This window comes from Aethalodelphis obliquidens, unplaced genomic scaffold (genome assembly GCF_003676395.1).
Source record: "Aethalodelphis obliquidens isolate GAN/ISIS:26980383/991018 unplaced genomic scaffold, ASM367639v1 scaffold43, whole genome shotgun sequence".
Lineage (NCBI taxonomy): Eukaryota > Metazoa > Chordata > Mammalia > Artiodactyla > Delphinidae > Aethalodelphis > Aethalodelphis obliquidens.
Genome location: NW_020837987.1, coordinates 9,640,312 through 9,660,523, shown reverse-complemented (window position 1 = coordinate 9,660,523; position 20,212 = coordinate 9,640,312). Strand labels below are relative to the sequence as shown.

The window sequence follows — 20,212 nt, the reverse complement described above, 5'->3', positions numbered from 1 at the left end:
GCTCAGGGGCCTGGTTTGAGGGAGGAGGGGAGGGGCTGGGGGCCCGGACCTGCTTCTAATCCGTGTGCCCCCAACCCCAGGGGAGACCCGCCGCATCCTCTCGGTGCAGCCCACCTATGACTGGACGTGCTTCAGCCACTCTCTGCTGAACGTGTCCCCGATGCCGGTGGAATCATCGCCCCCCCTGCCCTGCCCCACGCCCTGTCACCTCCTGCCCAACTGCACCTCCTGCCTGGACTCCAAGGGTGCAGACGGGGGCTGGCAGCACTGTGTCTGGAGCAGCAGCCTCCAACAGGTACCGACTGCCCCCAGCGGGGTGTGCTGTGGCCCTCCTCCCTGCTGCACACTGACCTTTCTCCAACCCCGCCGCCGCTGTCCTATGTCCGCCTCCATTTCCTTAGGGCTGGTCCCACCATCACACTTTCTCTTTCTTCCCACTTTCTCTTCTCTCGCCCCTTCCAACATCTCTTTCTTCCCTCTTTGCCTTGTTCTTGTTGTTGGTTTTTTTTTTTGGCTACGTCGCACGGCTTGGGGGATCTTAGTTCCCTGATCAGAGATCGAACCCGCGCCCCCAGTGGAAGCGTGGAGTCTTAACCGCTGGACCACCAGGGAAGTCCCTCTCCTTGCCTTGTGAGTCTCCCTGTCATGTCCCAGCACCCGCTTCCTGACTCCTCAGCCCTGGTGTCTCTCCAACTCTCAGTTAAGCTCTCCTCGCCCCATCCTTCCCATGACTCAATACCATCTCCCTTCTCCCTCTCACACCTTTCCACTTTCCTCCTCCATCTCTTTCTCTCTCTACTTTTAGAAGTTTTGGTTGTGAGAAACAGAAACCCACTCGAGCTGGTGTTATTATAAGGAACCGGGGGTATTTGATGTTGTCTGAAGGTAGGAAGTACTGTTGCTTCATCCTTCTTGGGCCGCCTGGTCTCTGATCTCAGCTGTTTTCTGCGCGTCTCCATCCTCTGGTTTCTCTCGGCTTGATCATCAACACACACCACCTCAACTGGCAGACCTTGACCCTCAGTCTGTGTGACTTCCTTTTTTTTTTTTTTTTTAAAATATTTATTTATTTACTTGGCTGCGTTGGGTCTTAGTTGCGGCCTGTGGGCTCTTCGTTGCGGCGTGCAGGCTTCTCTGTAGTTGTGGCACACGGGCTCAGTAATTGCGGCACGCAGGCTTAGTTGCCCCACAGCACGTGGGATCTTAGTTCCCCGACCAGGGGTCGAACCCGCGTCCCCTGCATTGGAAGGCGGATTCTTAACCACTGGACCACCAGGGGAGTTGCTATGTGACTTTCTAATTCCAGAGACTACAGTCATCTCTGTGTTCTTCTGTTAGTTCACATTCTCAGGGAAGACTTCAGCTCAGCTCACGAGTTAGATGTCCAGCCGTGGTCCAGTGAGGTGTGGCCAGGGAAGGGAAGGAGCACTGCTTCTGACACAGCCATTCAGACCCACCCCTCATCTATGGCTATGGTCTAGAGAGATGATTCTTGAACATGGGCATGGTCTGGGGAGGTACAGTCCACCCTTTGGCTGCCCAGTGCGTGCTGTCTCATAAGGTCCATTCCAAAGACGCCTCTGGGGGGAATTCCCTGGTGGTCCAGTGGTTAGGACTTCGCACTTTCACTGCCGAGGGCCCGGCTTCAATTCCTGGTCAGGGAACTAAGATCCCACAAGCCGTTCAGTATGGCTGAAAAACAAAACAAAACAAAAAAACCAAAGATGCCTCTGCCTGGCATGATTTAGCTGTCCCAGTGGCAGACACAGGCAGTCAGCCCCAGCCCCACCCCAGCAGGAGATAAGAAAGCTTCAGCTACTGCTGTCATATCCAGAAACAGTGTCACTGGGCCAGAGTTGTGAGTCTGTCTACTCCTCATTCATCTTTTTTTTTTTTGGCGGTATGCGGGCCTCTCACTGTTGTGGCCTCTCCCGTTGGGGAGCACAGGCTCCGGACGCGCAGGCTCAGCGGCCATGGCTCACAGGGCCAGCCGCTCCGTGGCATGTGGGATCTTCCCGGACCAGGGCACGAACCCTGTCCCCTGCATCGGCAGGCGGACCCTCAACCACTGCGCCACCAGGGAAGCCCTACTCCTCATTCATCTTTATTGTGCAAGATTGTGCAAGACCCAACTGAGGTGTGATTACTCACCATCTCACAACCCAAGAGCCTACACGAGTCTTTGGTAAAATAGGAGTGCTGTCAAGAGACCCTGTCTGGGGTGTTTTCCAACACCAACAACCAATTCTCCAGTTCTCTGGACGCCAACTATGTGTTCAACAATTCAGTTAATTTCTGACACTATCTACGTGACATCAGAGTCAGATCCCACAGGTTAAAGTGTTCAGTTCCACAAGACTGCTCCCCCTTCAGATGGCAGTCACAAATCCAGGCTAACTGGCTGTACCTTGGGGGTTCCCACCATCCCCTCTGCAGGGTTGATAATGTGCTAGAATGGCTCACAGAGCTCAGAGAAACGTTTACTTACTCACACTGGTTTATTATAAAGGATACAGCTCAGGAAGAGCCAAATAGAAGAGGTGAATCGGCAAGGCATGCAGTTTCCATGCCTTCACTGGACATGCCGCCCTCCCAGAGGATGCACTCATCAACCTGGAAGCTCTCTGAATCGCATCGTTGTTGTTCTTTTTTTTTTTGGCCGTGCCGCGCGACTTACGGGATCTTAGTCCCCCGACCAGGGATTGAACCCCAACCCACAGCAGTGAAAGCACAGAGTCCTAACCACCGGACTGCCAGGGAAGTCCCCTGAATCTCATGGTTCAAGTGTTTTTATAGAGCTCAGTCTCTCCCCTGACCCCCGGTGGGTGAGTGGGGCTCTAATCACTTGGTTTTTCGGCTCACTCCCCTAAGTCACCCCGTAAGCATAAACTCAGGTGTAAAAGGGGTCCCTTATGAACAGCAAAAGACGTCCCCACCGCTCAGGAACCCCTATGTGTTTTAGTAGCTCAGTACCAGGAACTGGGGACAAAGGCCAGATACATTTTTGTGTCATACCACACCGTCCCATAGGAAGGTCGTCCAAGTTAGATGGGAGAATGTATGTAGAGCGTGGAGCCCGGCCTGCTATTCAGTAAAAACTCAGTAACATCCCCATGTTCCACCCACTGGGAGGATTCCCAGTCTCCGCTGTCTGGGTCACACCAAGAGGGTCAGTGCAGCGGCTGGGAGTGGGGAGTGCTCCCCGTGGGGCTCTCAGCGTGGCTGCAAGGGCAGAGGTCCCCTGCGGTGGCACCTCTAACGAGCAGAGGCCTCTCGTCCTCAAGCCTGGGGTCCTTCCGGTGATACACGTCCTCCCTAAATATTACTGAGATTTCCATTATTTGTTTTTATTGGGATCCCAGGGACTGGAAGGCAACACCAGAGAGCCTGCAGGCAGCTCAGGAGGTGTGAGGCGGGAGGGGGTGGTGGCGCGGCTGAATGGAGAGCGCGGAGCTGATGCTGCATGGGAATGTCAGAGGGCTGCTGCCAGCTCTTCTGATTTCTGGGAAAATCAGTTAAAACTGTTGGCTCGGGTGTTTTAAAAACACAGATCAATCATAACAGGTGCGCAGACCAGACCTATTGTGATTTCGCTCAAGGGCAGCCTTATTTTAACAGTCAGGCATTGTTCTTCTAAATGCCTTTGGCCTCAGAACCTGGGGCAGACAACAAGGTGCTCCCTTCCCTGGCTGGCTGGCTGGCTGGCTGGCTTCTTCCCTCCTTCCCTTTGTCCTTTTACCAAATTCTTCATAGAGCACCTTCCTTGTGCCGGGCACTTTGCTAGTCTGTGGGCATATGTCAGCAGATGAGCTAGGATCCTGCATCTCTTCCAGGAACACAGGAAATGCAGTTTATGGTATTGGGCAGCAATCACATTTGGCCACTAGGGGGGGTCCCAGCAGAAAGTGCTGAGCAGACTGGAGCCTCGGGCTTCTCTGGGCCCCCTTCCAGGTTGCCCCTCTGTTTGTCAAGGGGTGCACTAAATTCAGATCTGGAAGCCTAACCTGGAGGAGCATTTGGCTGTGGCAGTTCAGCCAGGCTCGACTCATCACCGGCGTAACCCATAGGGACTCAGAGATCCGGCCACAGCTATCAGGGTGTTCTATTTCAGGACTGCATGGTTGCTTTGTTTCTTCCTAAGTGCTTCCAGACAGCCAGCCTAGACTAATCTCTTTCCTCTTGTACTTTACTTAAGGCCCAAGCCGTAAATAAAATGCTCTCATACACTGAGGTAAGTTTCCAGGAGTGTGAACCTCGTTGAGCACCGTGTCTGGGTCCCAGGACACAATAAGTGATGGTGTGTGAGCTGCTGAGTCCTGACCACGGACTCCTCAACTTCCCAGCCAAGGGCGGGCGGATCCTGTTGCCCCAGCAGCTGGGTCCATGTTCTAAGAGGCTGTGGCTGGCAACCCCCCTCCTGATGCTTGTTTCTTTTTCCACCTGGGATCATTGCCTTTCTTTGATTGTAAGAAAGAGCTGCATCCCAAGCCAGGTGGGTAAAGGGGCTCATTATACCAACACAGTGGTGCCTCTTGTAACCCAGGTAGAAAGTGCAGCCAGGCCCTACCAGGGACTGGAGGTGGAGCCTGGAAAGCTGCCTGTCTTCTTGTCTTTGGGGTGTGTGATTCTCATCTCTGCTTCCTTCTGTCTCTGCTCTTTTCTTGCCTCTCTCTGTTCTCTTCATTTGCTGTCATTTGTTCATCCAAACGGCCCAGCCAGCCCTAGTCTACACAATCTAGTTTCAAGGATGTCCCTAGCCTGACTTCTGGTCTGAACTTCTAGTTACAAATGCCGAGGAGGGAGAATGTGATGACCCCAGCTGATGTCCATTTTGGTCCACCCGGTTGTGGCCAGCAGGGGTGAGATCTCTGAGAAGAGGGTGCAATCCAGGAAGACACCCAGGAGGTGTTTGCTTGATCTTCTTTCTCTGCCCTTTCCCCTCCCCTGTAGTGTCTGAGCCCCTCCTACCTGCCCCTGCGATGTATGGCTGGAGGCTGCGGGCGGCTGCTCCGAGGACCCGAGAGCTGCTCCCTGGGCTGTGCTCAGGCAACACAGTGCGCCCTGTGCCTACGGCGGCCCCACTGTGGCTGGTGTGCCTGGGGGGGCCAGGATGGGGGTGGCCGCTGCCTGGAGGGTGGACTCAGCGGCCCCCGCGATGGTGAGACGGGTTTTCGGATGGGGTGAGTGGGGCTGGCTCCTGTCTGCGTTGTGACGTGGGGTTGGTTCAGGGAACGTGGAGGGCCGCCGGCGGCTCTCACAGGTGGCGCTCAGCGGAAGGGGGAGCAAGGGCCCGGGTGGCTAGGCGAGTGGTTCAGAGGCCTCCACAGTGAAGCCCTGTATCCTCGTGCCAGGGCTGACATGTGGACGACCTGGGGCCTCCTGGGCCTTCCTGTCCTGCCCCCCTGAGGACGAGTGTGCAAACGGGCACCACGACTGCAATGAAACACAGAACTGCCATGACCGGCCCCACGGTTACGAGTGCAGCTGCAAGACGGGCTACACCATGGACAAGTGAGGCTACAGGCCAGACGCGGGGGCTTGGGTGGGGTTGAGGGGAGCAGGGCCAGGCAGACCGTGGGGTGGGAGAGTCTGTGGGGAGCAGTAGACGACGGGGCATGGATCAAAGTGGGACGCAAGAAAACATAGTCCAAGGTGTGGAGGAGGGTGTGAGGGCGGGGGCTAGGTCGTGGAGGGCAAGGTTGGTCAGTTAGTTTAACAGGATACCCTGGGAAGGGGGTCATCGCCCCTGGAGGAGGTGCTGGGCTGGACCCGGGGCAGGGGAGTGATGCAGCGGACTGGGGGGTGGACTAGTTGCGAAGAGGGTGGGCTGGCCGGTGGTGGCCTCAGAGGCGCGGTGAGGACCGTGCTGACGGCTGGGTGTGCCTTTGGGAGGGAGCGGCCCGCTACCCTGCGCTGACTCCTGCCCCACCCCTGCAGCGTGACGGGGCTGTGCCGCCCCGTGTGCGCCCAGGGCTGCGTGAACGGCTCATGCGTGGAGCCCGACCACTGCCGCTGCCACTTCGGCTTTGTCGGCCACAACTGCTCCACGGAGTGTCGCTGCAACCGCCACAGCGAGTGCGCCGGTGTGGGGGCCCGCGACCACTGCCTGCTCTGCCACAATCACACCAAGGTGTCCGTCCGGGACCTCAGGCCCTCGCCCCGGGCCTCTGTGCCTTCAGCCTACACTCAGGCATCTCGAGCCTCCTTCCAAGCCCCAGTGAGCTAGGCACAGAGAGGAGGGGGCCTAGCCCTATGCCAAGGAAGTACGAGAGGACCCTGGGGACACCATCTGGGTCTGTACCACAGAGGGGCCGCCCTGGATAGCGGGACAGAATTAGTACTGGACCGGGGAGGGGGATCCCGTGGAGGAGCATCTGGGATCCTGTGGGGAAGGGCTTTCTGAGCGCAACACTGGGGCTGAAGGGGAGTGAAACCCCATCACTGGAGGTGTGCGAGTGAAGGCACAGGGCTCAATGGCAGGTGGGCTGGGACTGCCCAAGCCAAATGCCTGAGCTGTTGCTGCCCTCCCCTGGTGCTCTCAGAACCTTCCCCCAGCTCTCACACCCACTGTGACTCTTCACCCCCTCTGACTGCCCTGTCCCTGGTTTCCAGGGCAGCCACTGTGAGCAGTGCCTCCCCCTGTTCGTGGGTTCAGCCGTGGGGGGCGGGACCTGCCGGCCCTGCCACGCCTTTTGTCGGGGCAACAGCCAGGTCTGCGTCTCCAGGAAGGAGCTTGAAATGGCCAGGAAGGAGCCGGAGAAGTACTCGCTGGATCCAGATGAGGTGCAAGAGACTGGGGTCCTGAGCTCCTGGGTCTGAAGGAGGAGGGGCTGGGGGCTCCTAGTCTGAGGGAGGAGGAGGCTGCCGGGCTCTGGACTCCTGGCTCTGAGGGAGGAGGGGCTGGTCCATGCATTTCTGTGATCACCCTGTCCTTCCTCGGCCAGATCGAAAACTGGGTGACAGAGGGGCCTAGTGAAGACGAGGCTGTGTGTGTGAACTGCCACAATAATAGCTATGGGGACAAATGTGAGAGCTGCCTCCATGGCTACTTCCTCCTCGACGGGAAGTGCACCAAGTAAGTGGAAGGGGGGCCAGGAACCCTTGCCCCGCTCAGTAGGAACAGCTCTGGGAGCCAGGCTCCTCTCCCCAGTCCTCTGCCCTCAGTCAGGAAAGGCTGAGATCCCCTGAGGCACGGGTTGGGGGCAAAGAACTAGACTCAGGTGGGAGACCCTCTCCCTCAGGCCAGTGCTGAAACGCAGGCTACCGAGCAGCCCTGGTGGAGACTCTTGGGCAAAGAGAGACAGCGAGGGCCCTGAGGGAGAGGCCTCAGGACAGCCTCCCCATTCCACCCCCTTCCTTCTGCATGGTCAGTAAGCCCTGGAGTTCGTCCATCCTGGGTTCTAATCCTGACTCTGCCACTTACCAACACTGTGGCCTTGGGGTAAACGGCTTGACCTCTGTGAGCCTCAGTTTCCTCTTCTGGCCTCATGGGTTGGAGCTCACGTTTACAGCATCCAGCCTGGGCCCCTGTAGGTCGTGGGAGCTCTATAACCCCCGTCTTCTTCCCTCTCTTCAGATGTCAGTGTAATGGCCATGCAGACACATGTAACGAGCAGGACGGGACAGGCTGCCCGTGTCAGAACAACACAGAGACGGGCACGTGCCAGGGCAGCTCCCCCAGCGACCGCCGAGACTGCTACAAATACCAGGTGCGGCTGGAGAAGCAAGTTATGGGCCAAGGGCCCCGTGCCCAGAAGAGGTCAGGGCTGGGATGAGGTAGCCTGGCCCGGGCAGGACTGACAATGTGGTTCCGATATCAGTGGTCATGGGGATCAAGGTCGACTTGACAGACTGTTCCTGAGCCCTAGTCAGTTTCAGGACCCGGGCGGTGTTGCTGGGATCCCAGAAATGAGCCTCTTGTGGGCGGTGGAGGTGAGGAGACGGACTCCTGTACGGATAGTCACAACTTAGAGACTGCAGATGCCAGAAAACTCATCTCGTAGTAGCTTAAGCAAAAAAGAAAATGTGTTGGCCCTTAGCACTGAGGTCTGGAGTCCACTTGAGGAATGGGCAGATCCGGGTGCTCACACAGTGCAGTCAGGAGCCCTTCTTTCCCTGGGTCTTGACTCTCCTCTCCTCTGGGTTGGCTTCATTCTCAGGCAAGTTTTCGCTCAAGTGGTGGCCCTCACCTGATCACTTGGGGCCAGTAGGGGATCTCATATTATTACTAATACCCATATGCAAATTCCCCTTGAGTCCATATCCCCTTTCTTCAGCTGGGGGGCTCCTGGAGCCCCTGTACTGACTGCCTGGTTGGTTACTGTGTTGCAGGCTCACCTCCCACAGAGGGGATATTCCATGTTCCTTCCTTGGGGTACAGCTCCTACCACCCCACCCACCTACCTTCTCTCTAGTTCCAGAAGGAAGAGAGAATCCCTTGCTCGCCTCAGTCTCCCTACCCGTCTACTGGCAAAGATGCGACCACGCCCAAAATGGCGACAGAGCTTCACAAGCCTTACCCCTAACATTTCCATCCAAGACCAGAATTTTTGCTTGCTTTCTTTTTTTTTTTTTTTTCAGCCTTGCCGTGCGGCATGCGTGATCCTAGTTCCCCAACCAGGGATCGAATCCGTGCCCCTTGCATTGGGAGCTCAGAGTCTTAACCACTGGGCCGCCAGGGAAGTCCCCAGAATTTTTGCTTGCTTGATGCATAATCAAAAGGCCCATTGGTCTTTGTCAAAACAGACAGCTTCAGAGCTTAATTCAGACCTCCTCCGCCAGCAGCTCTGTTGGTAGCTCTGAAACAGCAGTTTCTTTACCTTCTAATGATAGCAGTAGTGGTTAGTATGTCAGGAGTGCCTGCCATAGATACAGTGGAGACAGCACAGACACGGAAGGCTTATGAAGGCTGTGCTAGGGCCTCGGTGAGCTGTGGGCGTAAGAGCAAAAGGAGGCTCAGAGACTTGTCCCAGGTCAGACAGCTGGCTGGGTTTGGAGCTTGGACTGACCCTGGTCAATCCCAGAGGTTGAGTGGTTTCCACTGGACTACAGGAATCAAAATAGCTGTTATCCAGCCAACTCATTCACTCGACACCTATTTACTGAGCACCTAATATATGCCAGGCACTGTGCAAGGTATTGGGACGCAGTAGGGAACAAAACAGGCAAAATGTTCTGTCCTCAGGGAATTCATGGAGGAGTCCAGCAACCAACAAATGAATATGTCAGACATGTAGTGTGTTAGTGATGAGCAGTAAGGAGGAAAATTAAGCAGAAAGGAGGGCTAGGAAATGTTGGGAGCGGAAATGGTAGATACAGTGGCCAAGGAAGGCCTCAGTGAGAATGTGACACTTGAGTAAAGACATTCAGACATGGGGCGGGTGGTGCGGGGCAGGCAGGAGAGCGATCCAAGCAGAGGCTCAACCAGTGCAAAGGCACTGAGGCAGGACCTACCCAGTATAGTCCAGAAACAGCAAGGCTAGCAGGCAAGGCTGACTCACCTGTGCTGGGCCTGTGATTTCAGTCGTGTTTACTCTCTGTGTACAGAGGAAGAATCTCCAGTTCAGCAAGGTTAAGTCACTATTCCAAGGCCACACAGCTAGTGAGGAGGTAGAGCCAGGATTCAACAGAGCTCTTCATTGCTGTGCCTCAGAGTTCCAGGGGCCTTGCCACTAGGGTGCTCTGGTCACTGGAGTGACACCAGGAGCAGCAGTGCTGGAGTGTAGGATGCTGTTAGTGTCCACACTGTGTCAGGGAAATCCAGGGGGGTCACAAGGAAGCTGCTGGGACACTGTGGAAACCCAGGGCAGGGGCTACTTACCAGTAGGTACAAAATGTCAGTCCTCCTTGGAGGAGGGCTGGACCCTGAGTTCAGCTCTGATGGCCGCTTCCACTCCCTACCCTGTCCGCAGTGTGCCAAGTGCCGGGAGTCATTCCACGGGAGCCCGCTGGGTGGCCAGCAGTGCTACCGCCTCATCTCCGTGGAGCAGGAGTACTGCCTGGACCCCACGTCCCAGACCAACTGTTTCCACGAGCCGAAGCGCCGCGCTCTGGGCCCCGGCCGCACTGTCCTCTTTGGCGTGCAGCCCAAGTTCACCAATGTGGACATCCGCCTGACGCTGGATGTGACCTTTGGCGCCGTGGACCTCTACGTCTCCACCTCCTATGACACCTTCGTGGTCCGTGTGGCCCCCGACACTGGTGTCCACACCGTACACATCCAGCCGCCACCGCCTCCCCCAGCCCCTCCACCCCCTGCTGACGGTGGGCCCCGGGGGGCTGGGGATCTGGGGGGACCTGGGGCCGGAGGTGGGCCGGCCACCCCAGCGGAGCCACGAGTGCGGGAGGTGTGGCCACGGGGCCTGATCACCTACGTGACGGTGACAGAGCCATCCGTGGTGCTGGTGGTCCGTGGCGTGCGGGACCGGCTGGTCATCACCTACCCGCACGAGCACCACACCCTCAAGTCCAGCCGTTTCTACCTGCTCCTGCTGGGCGTGGGAGACCCAAGTGGGCCCAGTGCTAATGGCTCGGCCGACTCGCAGGGCCTGCTCTTCTTCAGGCAGGACCAGGCCCACATCGACCTGTTTGTCTTCTTCTCCGTCTTCTTCTCCTGCTTCTTTCTCTTCCTCTCACTCTGCGTGCTGCTCTGGAAGGCCAAGCAGGCCCTGGATCAGCGGCAGGAGCAGCGCCGGCACCTGCAAGAAATGACCAAGATGGCCAGCCGCCCCTTCGCCAAGGTCACCGTCTGCTTCCCACCCGACCCTGCTGCCCCGGCCCCCGCCTGGAAGCCGGCCGGGCTCCCACCACCCACCTTCCGCCGCTCTGAGCCCTTCTTGGCACCCTTGCTGCTGACGGGGGCTGGCGGGCCCTGGGGACCCGTGGGAGGGAGCTGCTGCCCACCAACCATCCCTGCCACCACTGCTGGCCTGCGAGCCGGGCCTATCACCCTCGAGCCCACTGAAGATGGCATGGCCGGCGTGGCCACCCTGTTGCTCCAGCTGCCTGGCGGGCCCCATGCACCCAACGGCGCCTGCCTGGGGTCAGCCCTTGTCACTCTGCGGCACAGGCTGCATGAGTACTGTGGGGGGAGCGGGGGTGCTGGGGGCGGTGGGCACGGGGCTGGTGCAGGCCGGAAGGGACTGCTGAGCCAGGACAACCTCACCAGCATGTCTCTCTGACCCGTGGTGGGACCCTCAGCCACAGCAGTCGAGTCCCCTGAGGGGGCCGCCCTGGACTTGGGGCCCCTCCACCTGGGACACTGTGTCCTCAGAGACCTCTGGTTTCCTTCCCCTGGGTGGGGTGGGGTGGGGTGGGGGGGTCCCCAGACAGGCCTTCTTTGTTCTGCATTCAACAATTATTTATTGAATACCTACTATGTGCCAGGCACTGTTGAAGGCACTGGGCAGAGCGGGAACCAAGACAGCCAAGGTTCCCTGATCTTGTGGGATTTAGGTTCTAGTGAAGGGATCCCGTCGGCATGCGCGCACATGCGCGCGCACACACAGATGAGTCAGGCCATGGCGAATGGGACGAGTGCCGTGAGGTAGCAACGGAACGTGGCTGTGAGGAACCTTGGGGTAGTCAGTTGGTCCCTGTGCGAAGCTAGACTTTAAGAAGGAAACTGGCTGTGGGAAGAGCTGTGGGAAGCGGGATCCAGGCAGAGGGAACTGTTAGGACAAAGGCCCTGAGGCGGGAACCAGCTTCTGTTATTGGAAGGATCAGAAGGCTGGCCAGTGTGACCCAGACCACGTGTGAAGAGGAGATGAGGTCAGGGTCAGGCAGGGGCGGATCACCCAGGGCCTGTGGGCCACACATAGGGTTTGGGGTTTTATTCTCAGGGCATTGGGCAGCCATCGGACAGTTTTAGGAGGGAGAATGACAGGATCCGATGTATTTAAGAGGTCACTCCGCTCTGTGGAGAGTGGACTGGGGACGGTGAAAGAGAGGCAGCAGGGGGACAAGAGATGGGCCAGATCAGGGAAGTGGCCATGAGAAGAGGAGTCGGGAACAGATGCAGGCTGTGGGTGGAAGGATGTGACGATGGTGTGGACGTCGGAGTGAGGGAGGGAAGGAGTCCAGGCTGACCCCAACTTTGTGGCCCAAACTGTGGGTGGAAGGTGGGTTTATAAAGACGGGGCAGACTGGAGCTGTGGGGGGAAACCAGGAGTCCAGCTTTAGACCTAAGATCCCCTTTAGAGACACCTCTTCGGGTAGGTCCAAGCAGGGAAACACAGTCACCCGGAGTCTTTTCAGCAAAGGGAGCTGAGTGCGGGGATTGGCTCTACTGGTGAGGGATGCTGCCGAGAAGAGATGGGACAGTGAGGCAGCCCAGGGGAGAGCCAGAGCAGGACGCTGCTGCTGCCACCGCTAGGCTGGAGGGACGAGGCTCAGGTGGTGGTACCTGACCCCAGGACCAGGGTCACTGTGCTCAGAGGGGGCATAAGGAGACAAAGCCCCTGCCTGAGATGCCGCCCCGGGAAGGGCAGGGTTGGGTGGGGGACACCAGGGTTCGAATAGAAATGGCAGAGTTTTCAACATACAGCTCTCTTCCCAGACAATGCTGCCTTGAAGCAGCATCTGGCTTTTCCCCAGGGCCTACCCTCACCCCAGCCACCACCTTGCTGAGCCCTTCTGCCCCTTGAGGACCGCCTCTGCCCCCCATCCCCACCCCATCCTAACCATCTTGAACTTGGGACTCCTTTCCCAAGACTCCATCCCTCAGCTGTTTTTTTGGACCTTGGAGAGCTGGGCCCCGTGTCTTCCTCTCCGTCTGAGGCCATGTGTGCCCTTAGAGGCCGTCTGAAAGAGGGGGAGCGATTAAAGCAACAAATAGTGTGGGGAAGATCCAGTGTCCAAGTGCTGTCTGTGTGCAGCGGATGGGCCGTCTTGGCTTCCTGACCCAGCACCTGAGAGCTGGTTAAATCAGATAAATGTCCTTATCTTGGTGCCCCCTCCAAGCCGCGTGGCCTGAGGCTGGCTCTTCACTGCGTCTCCTGGCACGGGTGGTGCCACTACAGAAGCTCTTGTTCCCCAGGAGGGATGACCTGAGGGGACATGAGGGCAGTGAGGCCTTTGACCCTTGCCCAGATCCCTGTCACAAGGAGACCCCTGCTCGTCTCAGGAAGGAAAACAGACTGCCTTGCTCCCAGGTTTGGGTTTTATTCTGGCCCCTGACGTAAGAGAATTCAGGCAGCGCAAAGACTGAGGTGAGGCCCTAGCACGGTGAGCTTTCTCTAATTCAAGTAGATTCTCACAGCCCAAACCAAAAGCATCATGGGAGCCTTTATCCACCAGTCCCCTGGCCAAGCAAGAGCGCTTTTGCGAGGGAAGGTGGGAGTGGGAGATCTCCGTCCCGTCGGTGGGCCTCGCTCAGCGTGGGAGTCTTGCTGGGAGTGTTCCACAGTGTACTTATGACCCAGCCCCTAGGCACAGGCCGGCTGCTTCATCTGCTTCTGAGCCAAGGACATGACGATGTGTTGGATTTAGGGGCCTGTGAATATCATGGTATTTTCAGACTTCATGAGCAACTTAAGGAGTTTTCAGGGATTGCCCTGCCCACACGTTCTGCCTTTACCTAACCTCCAAGACGTGACTGTGAGCTTACATTTTACTGAACACCAATGCTAGATGCTCGCTATTATGATCTTTCCAACAGTCAAATCTATGAGGTGGGGACCATGTAATCCCCATCTTGCAGATGAGAAGACAGAAGTTCATAGACACTGTTTAGCTGTTGAGCGACAGCTGCCATTTGAACCCAGACCTGACTCTCACATCCATGTTCCTGACCACCAGGCTCTTCCACTTCCCAAGGAAGAACTGCTTTATTTAGCATAAGTTGACCTAGCTGTCTCAGCACAGAGTGGACACTAGGAGTAGGTGTTCAAAATGGTCAATATCTGCTCAGGATAAGGCAGAATTTCCCAACTGGGGAGCCAACTAGCAGTGGGACACGCTGCCTCAAGGAGTCCTGAGGCCAGTGGGGTCATCCCGCATAACCAGAAAGGAGTTAAGGTGGTTATTCAGGACTCCTCCATGGGGGCTTCCCTGGTGGCGCAGTGGTTAAGAACCCGCCTGCCAATGCAGGAGACACGGGTTCGAGCCCTGGTTCGGGAGGATCCCACATGCCACAGAGCAACCAAGCCCGTGCGCCACAACGACTGAGCCTGCGCTCTAGAGCACGCGGGCCACAACTACTGAAGCCCGCGTGTCTAGAGCCCGTGCTCCACAACAAGAGAAGCCACCGCAATGAGAAGCCCGCGCACCACAACGAGGAACAGCCCACGCTCGCCGTAACTAGAGGAAGCCTGCGTGCAGCAGCGAAGACCCAACACATCCAAAAATAAATAAATTAATTAAAAGTGCTGGCCCTCTGCCAGGTCCTGCTAAATGCTTAGGGGAAAGAAAAAAAAACGACTCCTCCATGTTGTGTTTGGACCCTTTGGTAAGGTCTCTTATTAGCAGTCACCCTGTGACTTTGCCTTCCTGAGCAGCGCGTTTGCACTGACTGGACTTTTCCTCTGGGGCACAGAGCCACCTTCCCTTCAGCTCCTGTCACTGCTATGCAGATGCCCCTGTACCAGTGCCCCACAGCATGTGTTCCTCCTTTTCCACGTCAAACCCTCAGCAGTTGCCTCTCCCTGATACCCACACACCCGAATGCAAGGGGCTTGTGGTGAAGTGAGAGAAAGCCTGGACACGGGATGCTAGGGACCTGGATTCTAGCCCATGTGTGGCCACTGATGGCCTAGGGACTTCAGGAGAAGGGGAGAAATTTTACCAAGGGCCTACAGCACTCCAGCGCTGTGCTGGGTGCTTGGCATGAGTCTTTTAATCTTCCCAACGTCACAGCTGGGAGGTATGGGCTTGTTCCCCCATTCTGCAGATTCGGAAATTAAGTCCCTTGCCTAAAACTCAGAGCAGATTAGTAGACGAGTCCAGATTCCGACACAAGCCTGTCTGACTTTCCATTGCCCCCCTGTATTACCTCTAAAATCTCTTCCCTTTTCTAAGCCAACGTCTCCCACCTGTGATCACACATTGTCTCCACCTCCACTGGGCTCCGCACTGTTCTGGACATACAGCCATCAACAAGGTCCCTGCTCTCATGGAGCTGACCATGGGGGAGCCAAATAATAAAAGATTCGGTATGTTGGAAAATGACTGGATAAACGAGGCAGTGAAGGAGGGGGATGGGGAGGTAGGTACTTGCTCTTTAATGTAAGGTGGAAGTGGGGGGGCTCACTTTTTTTTTTAATTTATTTTTGGCTGCGTTGGGTCTTCATCAGTGCGTGCAGGCTTTCTCTAGTTGCAGCGAGCTGGGGTTACTCTTCGTTGCGGTGCAGGGGCTTCTCATTGCAGTGGCTTCTCTTGTTGCGGAGCCCTGGCTCTAGGAGCGTGGTTTTCAGTAGTTGTGGCTCACGGGCTCTAGAGTGCAGGCTCAGTAGTTGTGGCGCACGGGCTTAGTTTCCCTGCAGCATGTGGGATCTTCCCGGACCAGGGATGGAACCCATGTCCCCTGCATTGGCAGGCGGATTCTTAACCATCTGCGCCACCAGGGAAGTCCTGGGCCTCACTCTTAAGATGACATGTGAGCAGAAGTGAAAGAGTGAGCCATAGGGACATCTGAGGAGAGTTCCGAGTTGAGGGAACAGCCAGTGCAAGGATCCTGACGTGGGAGCGTGCCTAACATCTTAGAGAAACAACCAAGAGACTCGTGGAGTAGAGAGAATAAAGAGGAGGTAAGGTCACAGAGGGAATAAGAGGAAGATTGTGCGGGTCCTTGAGCCACCGTGAGGACTCTGGCTTTTACTACAAGCAGGAGGAGCCAGCAGAGGGTTCTGAGCACAGGAGGCATGTGATCTATTTCAGATGTCCACAGGGCTTCTCCGTGGGGAAGAGACTAAAAGGGTGGAGTTAGGGCAGGAAGCCCAGTGAGGAGCCACTGCGTTTGTTTAGGCCGAAGAGGAGGGTGGTTGGAACAAGGAGGCGCAGTAGAATGGGAAGAAGGGAGATTCTGGATCTGTTCTGAAAGTAGAACCAACAGAATTTGTTGACAGTTTGGATACTGGGTGAGAGAGAAAGTGGGCAACAGAAGGGATGGCGTTCGCTATTTCCTGAGATGAGGAAGACTGTGGGAAGAGCAGACTTGGGGCGGTGGGGAATCAGGGGTCAGGTCTTAGACACGTTAAACTTAAGATGCCTATTAGACATTCCAAGTGAAGAATGTCACTCGATGGTTGAATACACACAGAGAGAGAAGAATAGCAAATAATACAAATAATATATGAATATTAGAATAGTTATACATTATTACATAATGATATTAACAACAGTTTGTTAAATTGACTCTGGTCTTTCCATCTGTTCCATCTCTTGCTCTCACAGTAGCCATATGACATATTAGGGATTATCCTCAGAGGGAGAAACAGACTCAGGTGTATTAATTTACTAAGAGAACACAGCTGGTAAGTGGCAAGGGTCAAGATTGAATCCCAGGTCTGTCCAACTTTGAGACCCAAACATTTCTAATCTGCTAGTCGCTTTTCAATAAAGGGGGTGGATTGAATTGTATGATCCTTGAGTATGCCTTTCAGCTCTAGAGAGTTTTAAACCTGACAGTTCTGTGCTTTGAAGACAAAGAGCCTCCGCATCTGTTAGGATTGTGTGCAGGCCAAGAGTCCACAGGTATTGAGTGAGCAGGGGGGCTCTCCTAATTTTTTCTTTGAATGGTTGGTACCCGGACAGTCCTCAGACAGCCTTTCTGGTTTGGCTAATTTTCAGGCTCTGGGCGGAGCTTCAGGTAGGCAGCTAGGGAGTTGGTGGTTTTCCTTTGTTAGTGAGGACTCCCTGGCTTAGTGAGGGAAGAGACTTGCCAATGTCGCACACAGCAGATCCGGGTCAAGCATCTGACTCGACTCTGGAACTCCTTCCACACCTAGGCATGTTCCCTGTGTCCCCGCCTCCCTCACCAAACCTCCTTCTCCACCCAGATTCCTTCCCTGGGACAAAAAAGGATGTAGGCGGAGTTGGTTTTTAGGTTTTTTTTTTTATTGTGGGTGCATTTCTGGTAGCGGGATAGGGCGGAGGGTCAGGACCTCCCAGGAGAAGGCAGAGGAGGGCAGGCGTGACGGGTGGAAAAGGAAAAAGGTGAGGGGAACGTCTTTACTCTCGGATCTTCAGCTCCCGCGCCATCTGACAGAGGGCGCAGGGCAAACAAAAGGTGAGGGCCGCCCAGTCTTTCGCGATAGAGCCCTGGAGGGTGGGAGAAAGAGGTTAGCAGTCCTAACTTGCATCCCAGGAGGCCCGTCCCCAGCCCTCGGCTCCTGCGGTCCCGGGCCCGGCGCGTACCTGGATGTGGTAGCGCTCGCGCATGCCGGTGCGCAGGGAGTTCAGGGTTCCGGGCAGGCAGGGAGTGCCGCAGCACTCGCCGAAGTCGTCGGAGATGCGGCAGGCGAGGCACAGAGGGACGAAAGTGCCGCACAGACCTGCAGGGGACGCGGGGCAATAAGGGCGGGGCCCACCGGGTGCCACCGGCCGGCTCTGCCTCGGGGAGGGGCTAGGCGGGGTCCGCGGCGCGCGGTTGAGGGGCCCAGAGGCAGCTGAGTGTTGGTGGAAGTGAGGGTCCCAGAGGGAATTAGGGGTCCGAAGAGTGGGGTTTCAAGATTGGGAAATAAGGTTTGAAGGGGGAGTTGGGGACCCAAGGAAGACAAGTGAGGGTGCAAGGGGGACGTTGAGGGTCCCAGTGGAAGTTGGAAGGTGTGAGGCCGGGATCCTAGGGAGTGTCGGGCGTCCCAGGAAGGCGTGTGGGTTAGAGACTGGGAATTCAGGGTCCAAGGAAGGAGACGGGGAGTGGGGCTAGTAGGGCGAGGAAGGGGCTGGGGGTGACCTTCGCTCCCCTCCCGCTCTTTCCCCGGGCCTGGAGAGGGAGCGGCGGGCACTCACAGATGGGCATGTCACTGCAGCAGTCCATGAGAGTGGTGTTCCAGTCACTGAGCTGGCACTGGTAGCTGCTGGCACCCTGGGGCTGGCTGGTCACTGGGTAGGACATGGCTGCGGAGGGGAGAGGTGGGGGTCAGCGGGCAGCTTCGCAGCACCTCCTGGGCCCTTGCACCTATGCAGCCCCTCCCTCTGCCGGGCAGTCCGGGCGAGGCCACCAGGCCGCCCACTGAGGGGACACCACTGTGCCTCCCGCGTTCTTTATGCCACATCTGGGCATCGACACCCCAGTCTGTCCCTGTTGTTGGTGTCTCCTGCACAACTGGTTCGGCTGGAGGTGGGGTGGGTGGGGAGCCTGCAAGTCTAGGGAACGTTGGCGCCACATGTGGGCGGGGCGGGGACCTGCCGCTGGTTCCTCCACGCCTGGGCCTGGGGACCTGGGTCCCTGCACGTCGGGGCATCTGGGGTGCAGGCAGGTGCCGTCTGTCTTCGAAGCCAGGGTGCCCAGGGGAAGGAAGTGGCCATGTTCCGGGGACTGGAAGGTTTGGGGTTCCATCCAGCGATCCCACCTTTGCCTTTCACGTTGTCGTGCATCTCAAATTGCATCTTGCTGGCCCTGAGGAGGTGGCCGTTGGGGACAGCAGATGTGGCAGTGGTGACAACGTCAGAATCTGTCCAAGGGATGCTGGATACTGGGGGAGGTCAGGGCAAGGGGCAGGGGCACTGGGGGCTGGGTTCTCAGGGGTAAGGATGCTGGGGAGAAAGAGCCATATCAGCTTGCCAGCTAGGAGAGACGTGGGATAGGGTTGTATGGGGTTGGGGGCGAGAAACTCGCCCATCTCTGTACAGCTGCCCTCCTCATACCAGAGGCAGAGCTGGAGAGAAAGACCAAAAGACAGAGACAGGCAGAGTCAGAGACAAGGGGAGAAAGAGATCAGAGGTAGGTGCCTATAGAGATGCCACCAGTAACACTCACACCTGCCCAGTACTGTTTTTCTGTAAGCCCATTTCACAGACAGCACACTGAGGCTCAGTGAGCTGAAGAGAAACACCTCACATCTGATGGCCCAGCCAAGAGGGTTAGTAAAGGGGGTACTGGCCCCCAGAACTTCCAACTTCAACTCAGTGCCATCAGGTTGAGAAAGGGGGGTGGGTCACAGGGGGCATTGAGAAAGACAGGGATGTCCAGAGAGGTAAACAGTCAGAGACATGTAAGGGGGCAGAGAGACATGAGTGGAGTTGGGTGGGGGGAGAAGAGAGCAGAGGCACCAACCTTTGAGTAGAAGGCTGTGGGCAGATGCTCCTACCTGCAGGACTGCTACAGCGACGATGGAGACAGAGGTGTGGGTGACACCTGGGAACTGAGTTGCTTATATCTGGGCGGGCCACGTGGCCCTGGGTGGGGCTCTGACAGAGATGCCCAGGGAGCCAAGCCGGTCTGGCTGACCCTCTTCCCCACATTGGGACTTCCCCTTCCTCCTTCTCCATCCCTCATTCCCTTCTCCCGCCTCCTGCTTGGCCTCAGAGGACCAAGGAAATCGTGGGGGAGGGGGTCCAAGGATGAGGAGCTGGGAGTAGAGATCTAAAGGGAAGTGGGCAGAGAGACCAAGAGAGGGAGAGAGAAGGCTGAGGGGAGGTGCAAGGGGCACAGCTGTACAGACACCAAAAGAGAGGAAGAGACAAGAGAGATAGGGAGGGAATGGGAGACAGAGACAGAAGGAGAGGCCCAGAGGGGAGAGAGAGACAAGGAGATTCAGAGAGATGGAGAGAGATAAGATGAGAAGACATGGAGAGAGAGAGAAAGAGATGCCGAGACAGAGAGGCACAAAGATCTGGGGAGAAATAAAAAGAAAGGGGGAGAAGAGATTCAGAAAAAAGACACAAAGATAGAAAGGTGGAGTGTCAGGTGAGTGGAGGTACCAGCCACTGGCCATGCCAAGGCTTAGAGGGAAGGGAAACAGGGAGAGGAGAGAGGCTGGTGGTGCAGGAGAGTGCAGAGTGGGCTCCCACTGGGCCCTCTCCCACCATCCTTAGTGAGGCCCCGACTTCCCGGGCAGAAGGGGCTTTGTGCCCCCATTCAGGGCCACTGGGCACATGGGGGGCAGTGTGTTTTGGGGGTGACCCATGCTGGAACCAAAGTAAAAAAACACACCTCACCCAAATCCAAATTGGGAAGGGAGGAGGCTGGGGACTGAGAAACTTCTGGTTCCTGAGGGAGGTGGATGTGGTCTAGGACACTTGAGTCCTAACAGAGCAGAGGACTGGGGCCCTG

At 56.7% G+C, this 20,212-nt stretch overlaps 2 protein-coding genes across 6 annotated transcripts in view; one reads left to right on the top strand and one right to left on the bottom strand.

Annotated features, from left to right (window-relative positions):
• MEGF8 (multiple EGF like domains 8) overlaps positions 1–12,846 on the top strand; it is a 43,351-nt gene extending 30,505 nt beyond the window's left edge. For all 4 annotated transcript variants that reach the window (XM_027079656.1, XM_027079654.1, XM_027079652.1 and 1 more), the window contains 8 exons: positions 81–295; positions 4,951–5,158; positions 5,352–5,511; positions 5,938–6,130; positions 6,613–6,783; positions 6,945–7,075; positions 7,577–7,709; positions 9,912–12,846. In XM_027079656.1, the coding sequence (XP_026935457.1) occupies positions 81–295; positions 4,951–5,158; positions 5,352–5,511; positions 5,938–6,130; positions 6,613–6,783; positions 6,945–7,075; positions 7,577–7,709; positions 9,912–11,180 (2,480 nt within the window). In that variant the 3' untranslated portion in view covers positions 11,181–12,846. The remainder of the gene's footprint in view (positions 1–80; positions 296–4,950; positions 5,159–5,351; positions 5,512–5,937; positions 6,131–6,612; positions 6,784–6,944; positions 7,076–7,576; positions 7,710–9,911) is intronic.
• A 4,184-nt stretch (positions 12,847–17,030) lies between these two features.
• Positions 17,031–19,325, bottom strand: CNFN (cornifelin). 2 transcript variants are annotated; one of them, XM_027079651.1, is made up of 4 exons: positions 19,214–19,325; positions 17,947–18,054; positions 17,353–17,489; positions 17,031–17,256 (listed from the first exon to the last, which is right to left on the bottom strand). In XM_027079651.1, the coding sequence occupies exons 2-4, from the start codon at positions 18,050–18,052 to the stop codon at positions 17,167–17,169; spliced, it is 333 nt and encodes a 110-aa protein (XP_026935452.1). In that variant the 5' UTR covers positions 18,053–18,054; positions 19,214–19,325; the 3' UTR covers positions 17,031–17,166. The 2 variants fall into 2 exon arrangements, with proteins under 2 accessions (XP_026935452.1, XP_026935451.1); XM_027079650.1 differs by lacking the exon at positions 19,214–19,325 and adding an exon at positions 18,510–19,200.
• Between the last annotated feature and the right edge of the window lie 887 nt (positions 19,326–20,212).

Bases quoted from the DNA above. Each gene is read 5' to 3' on its own strand.
- CNFN (XM_027079650.1), bottom strand. From the start codon at position 18,546: ATGCAATTTGAGATGCACGACAACGTGAAAGGCAAAG. The intron at 17,490-17,946 runs GTGAGTGCCCGC...CGTCCCCTGCAG, and splicing joins CTGCAGTGACATGCCCATCT to GTCTGTGCGGCACTTTCGTC. The intron at 17,257-17,352 runs GTACGCGCCGGG...CCCACCCTCCAG, and splicing joins GCGAGCGCTACCACATCCAG to GGCTCTATCGCGAAAGACTG.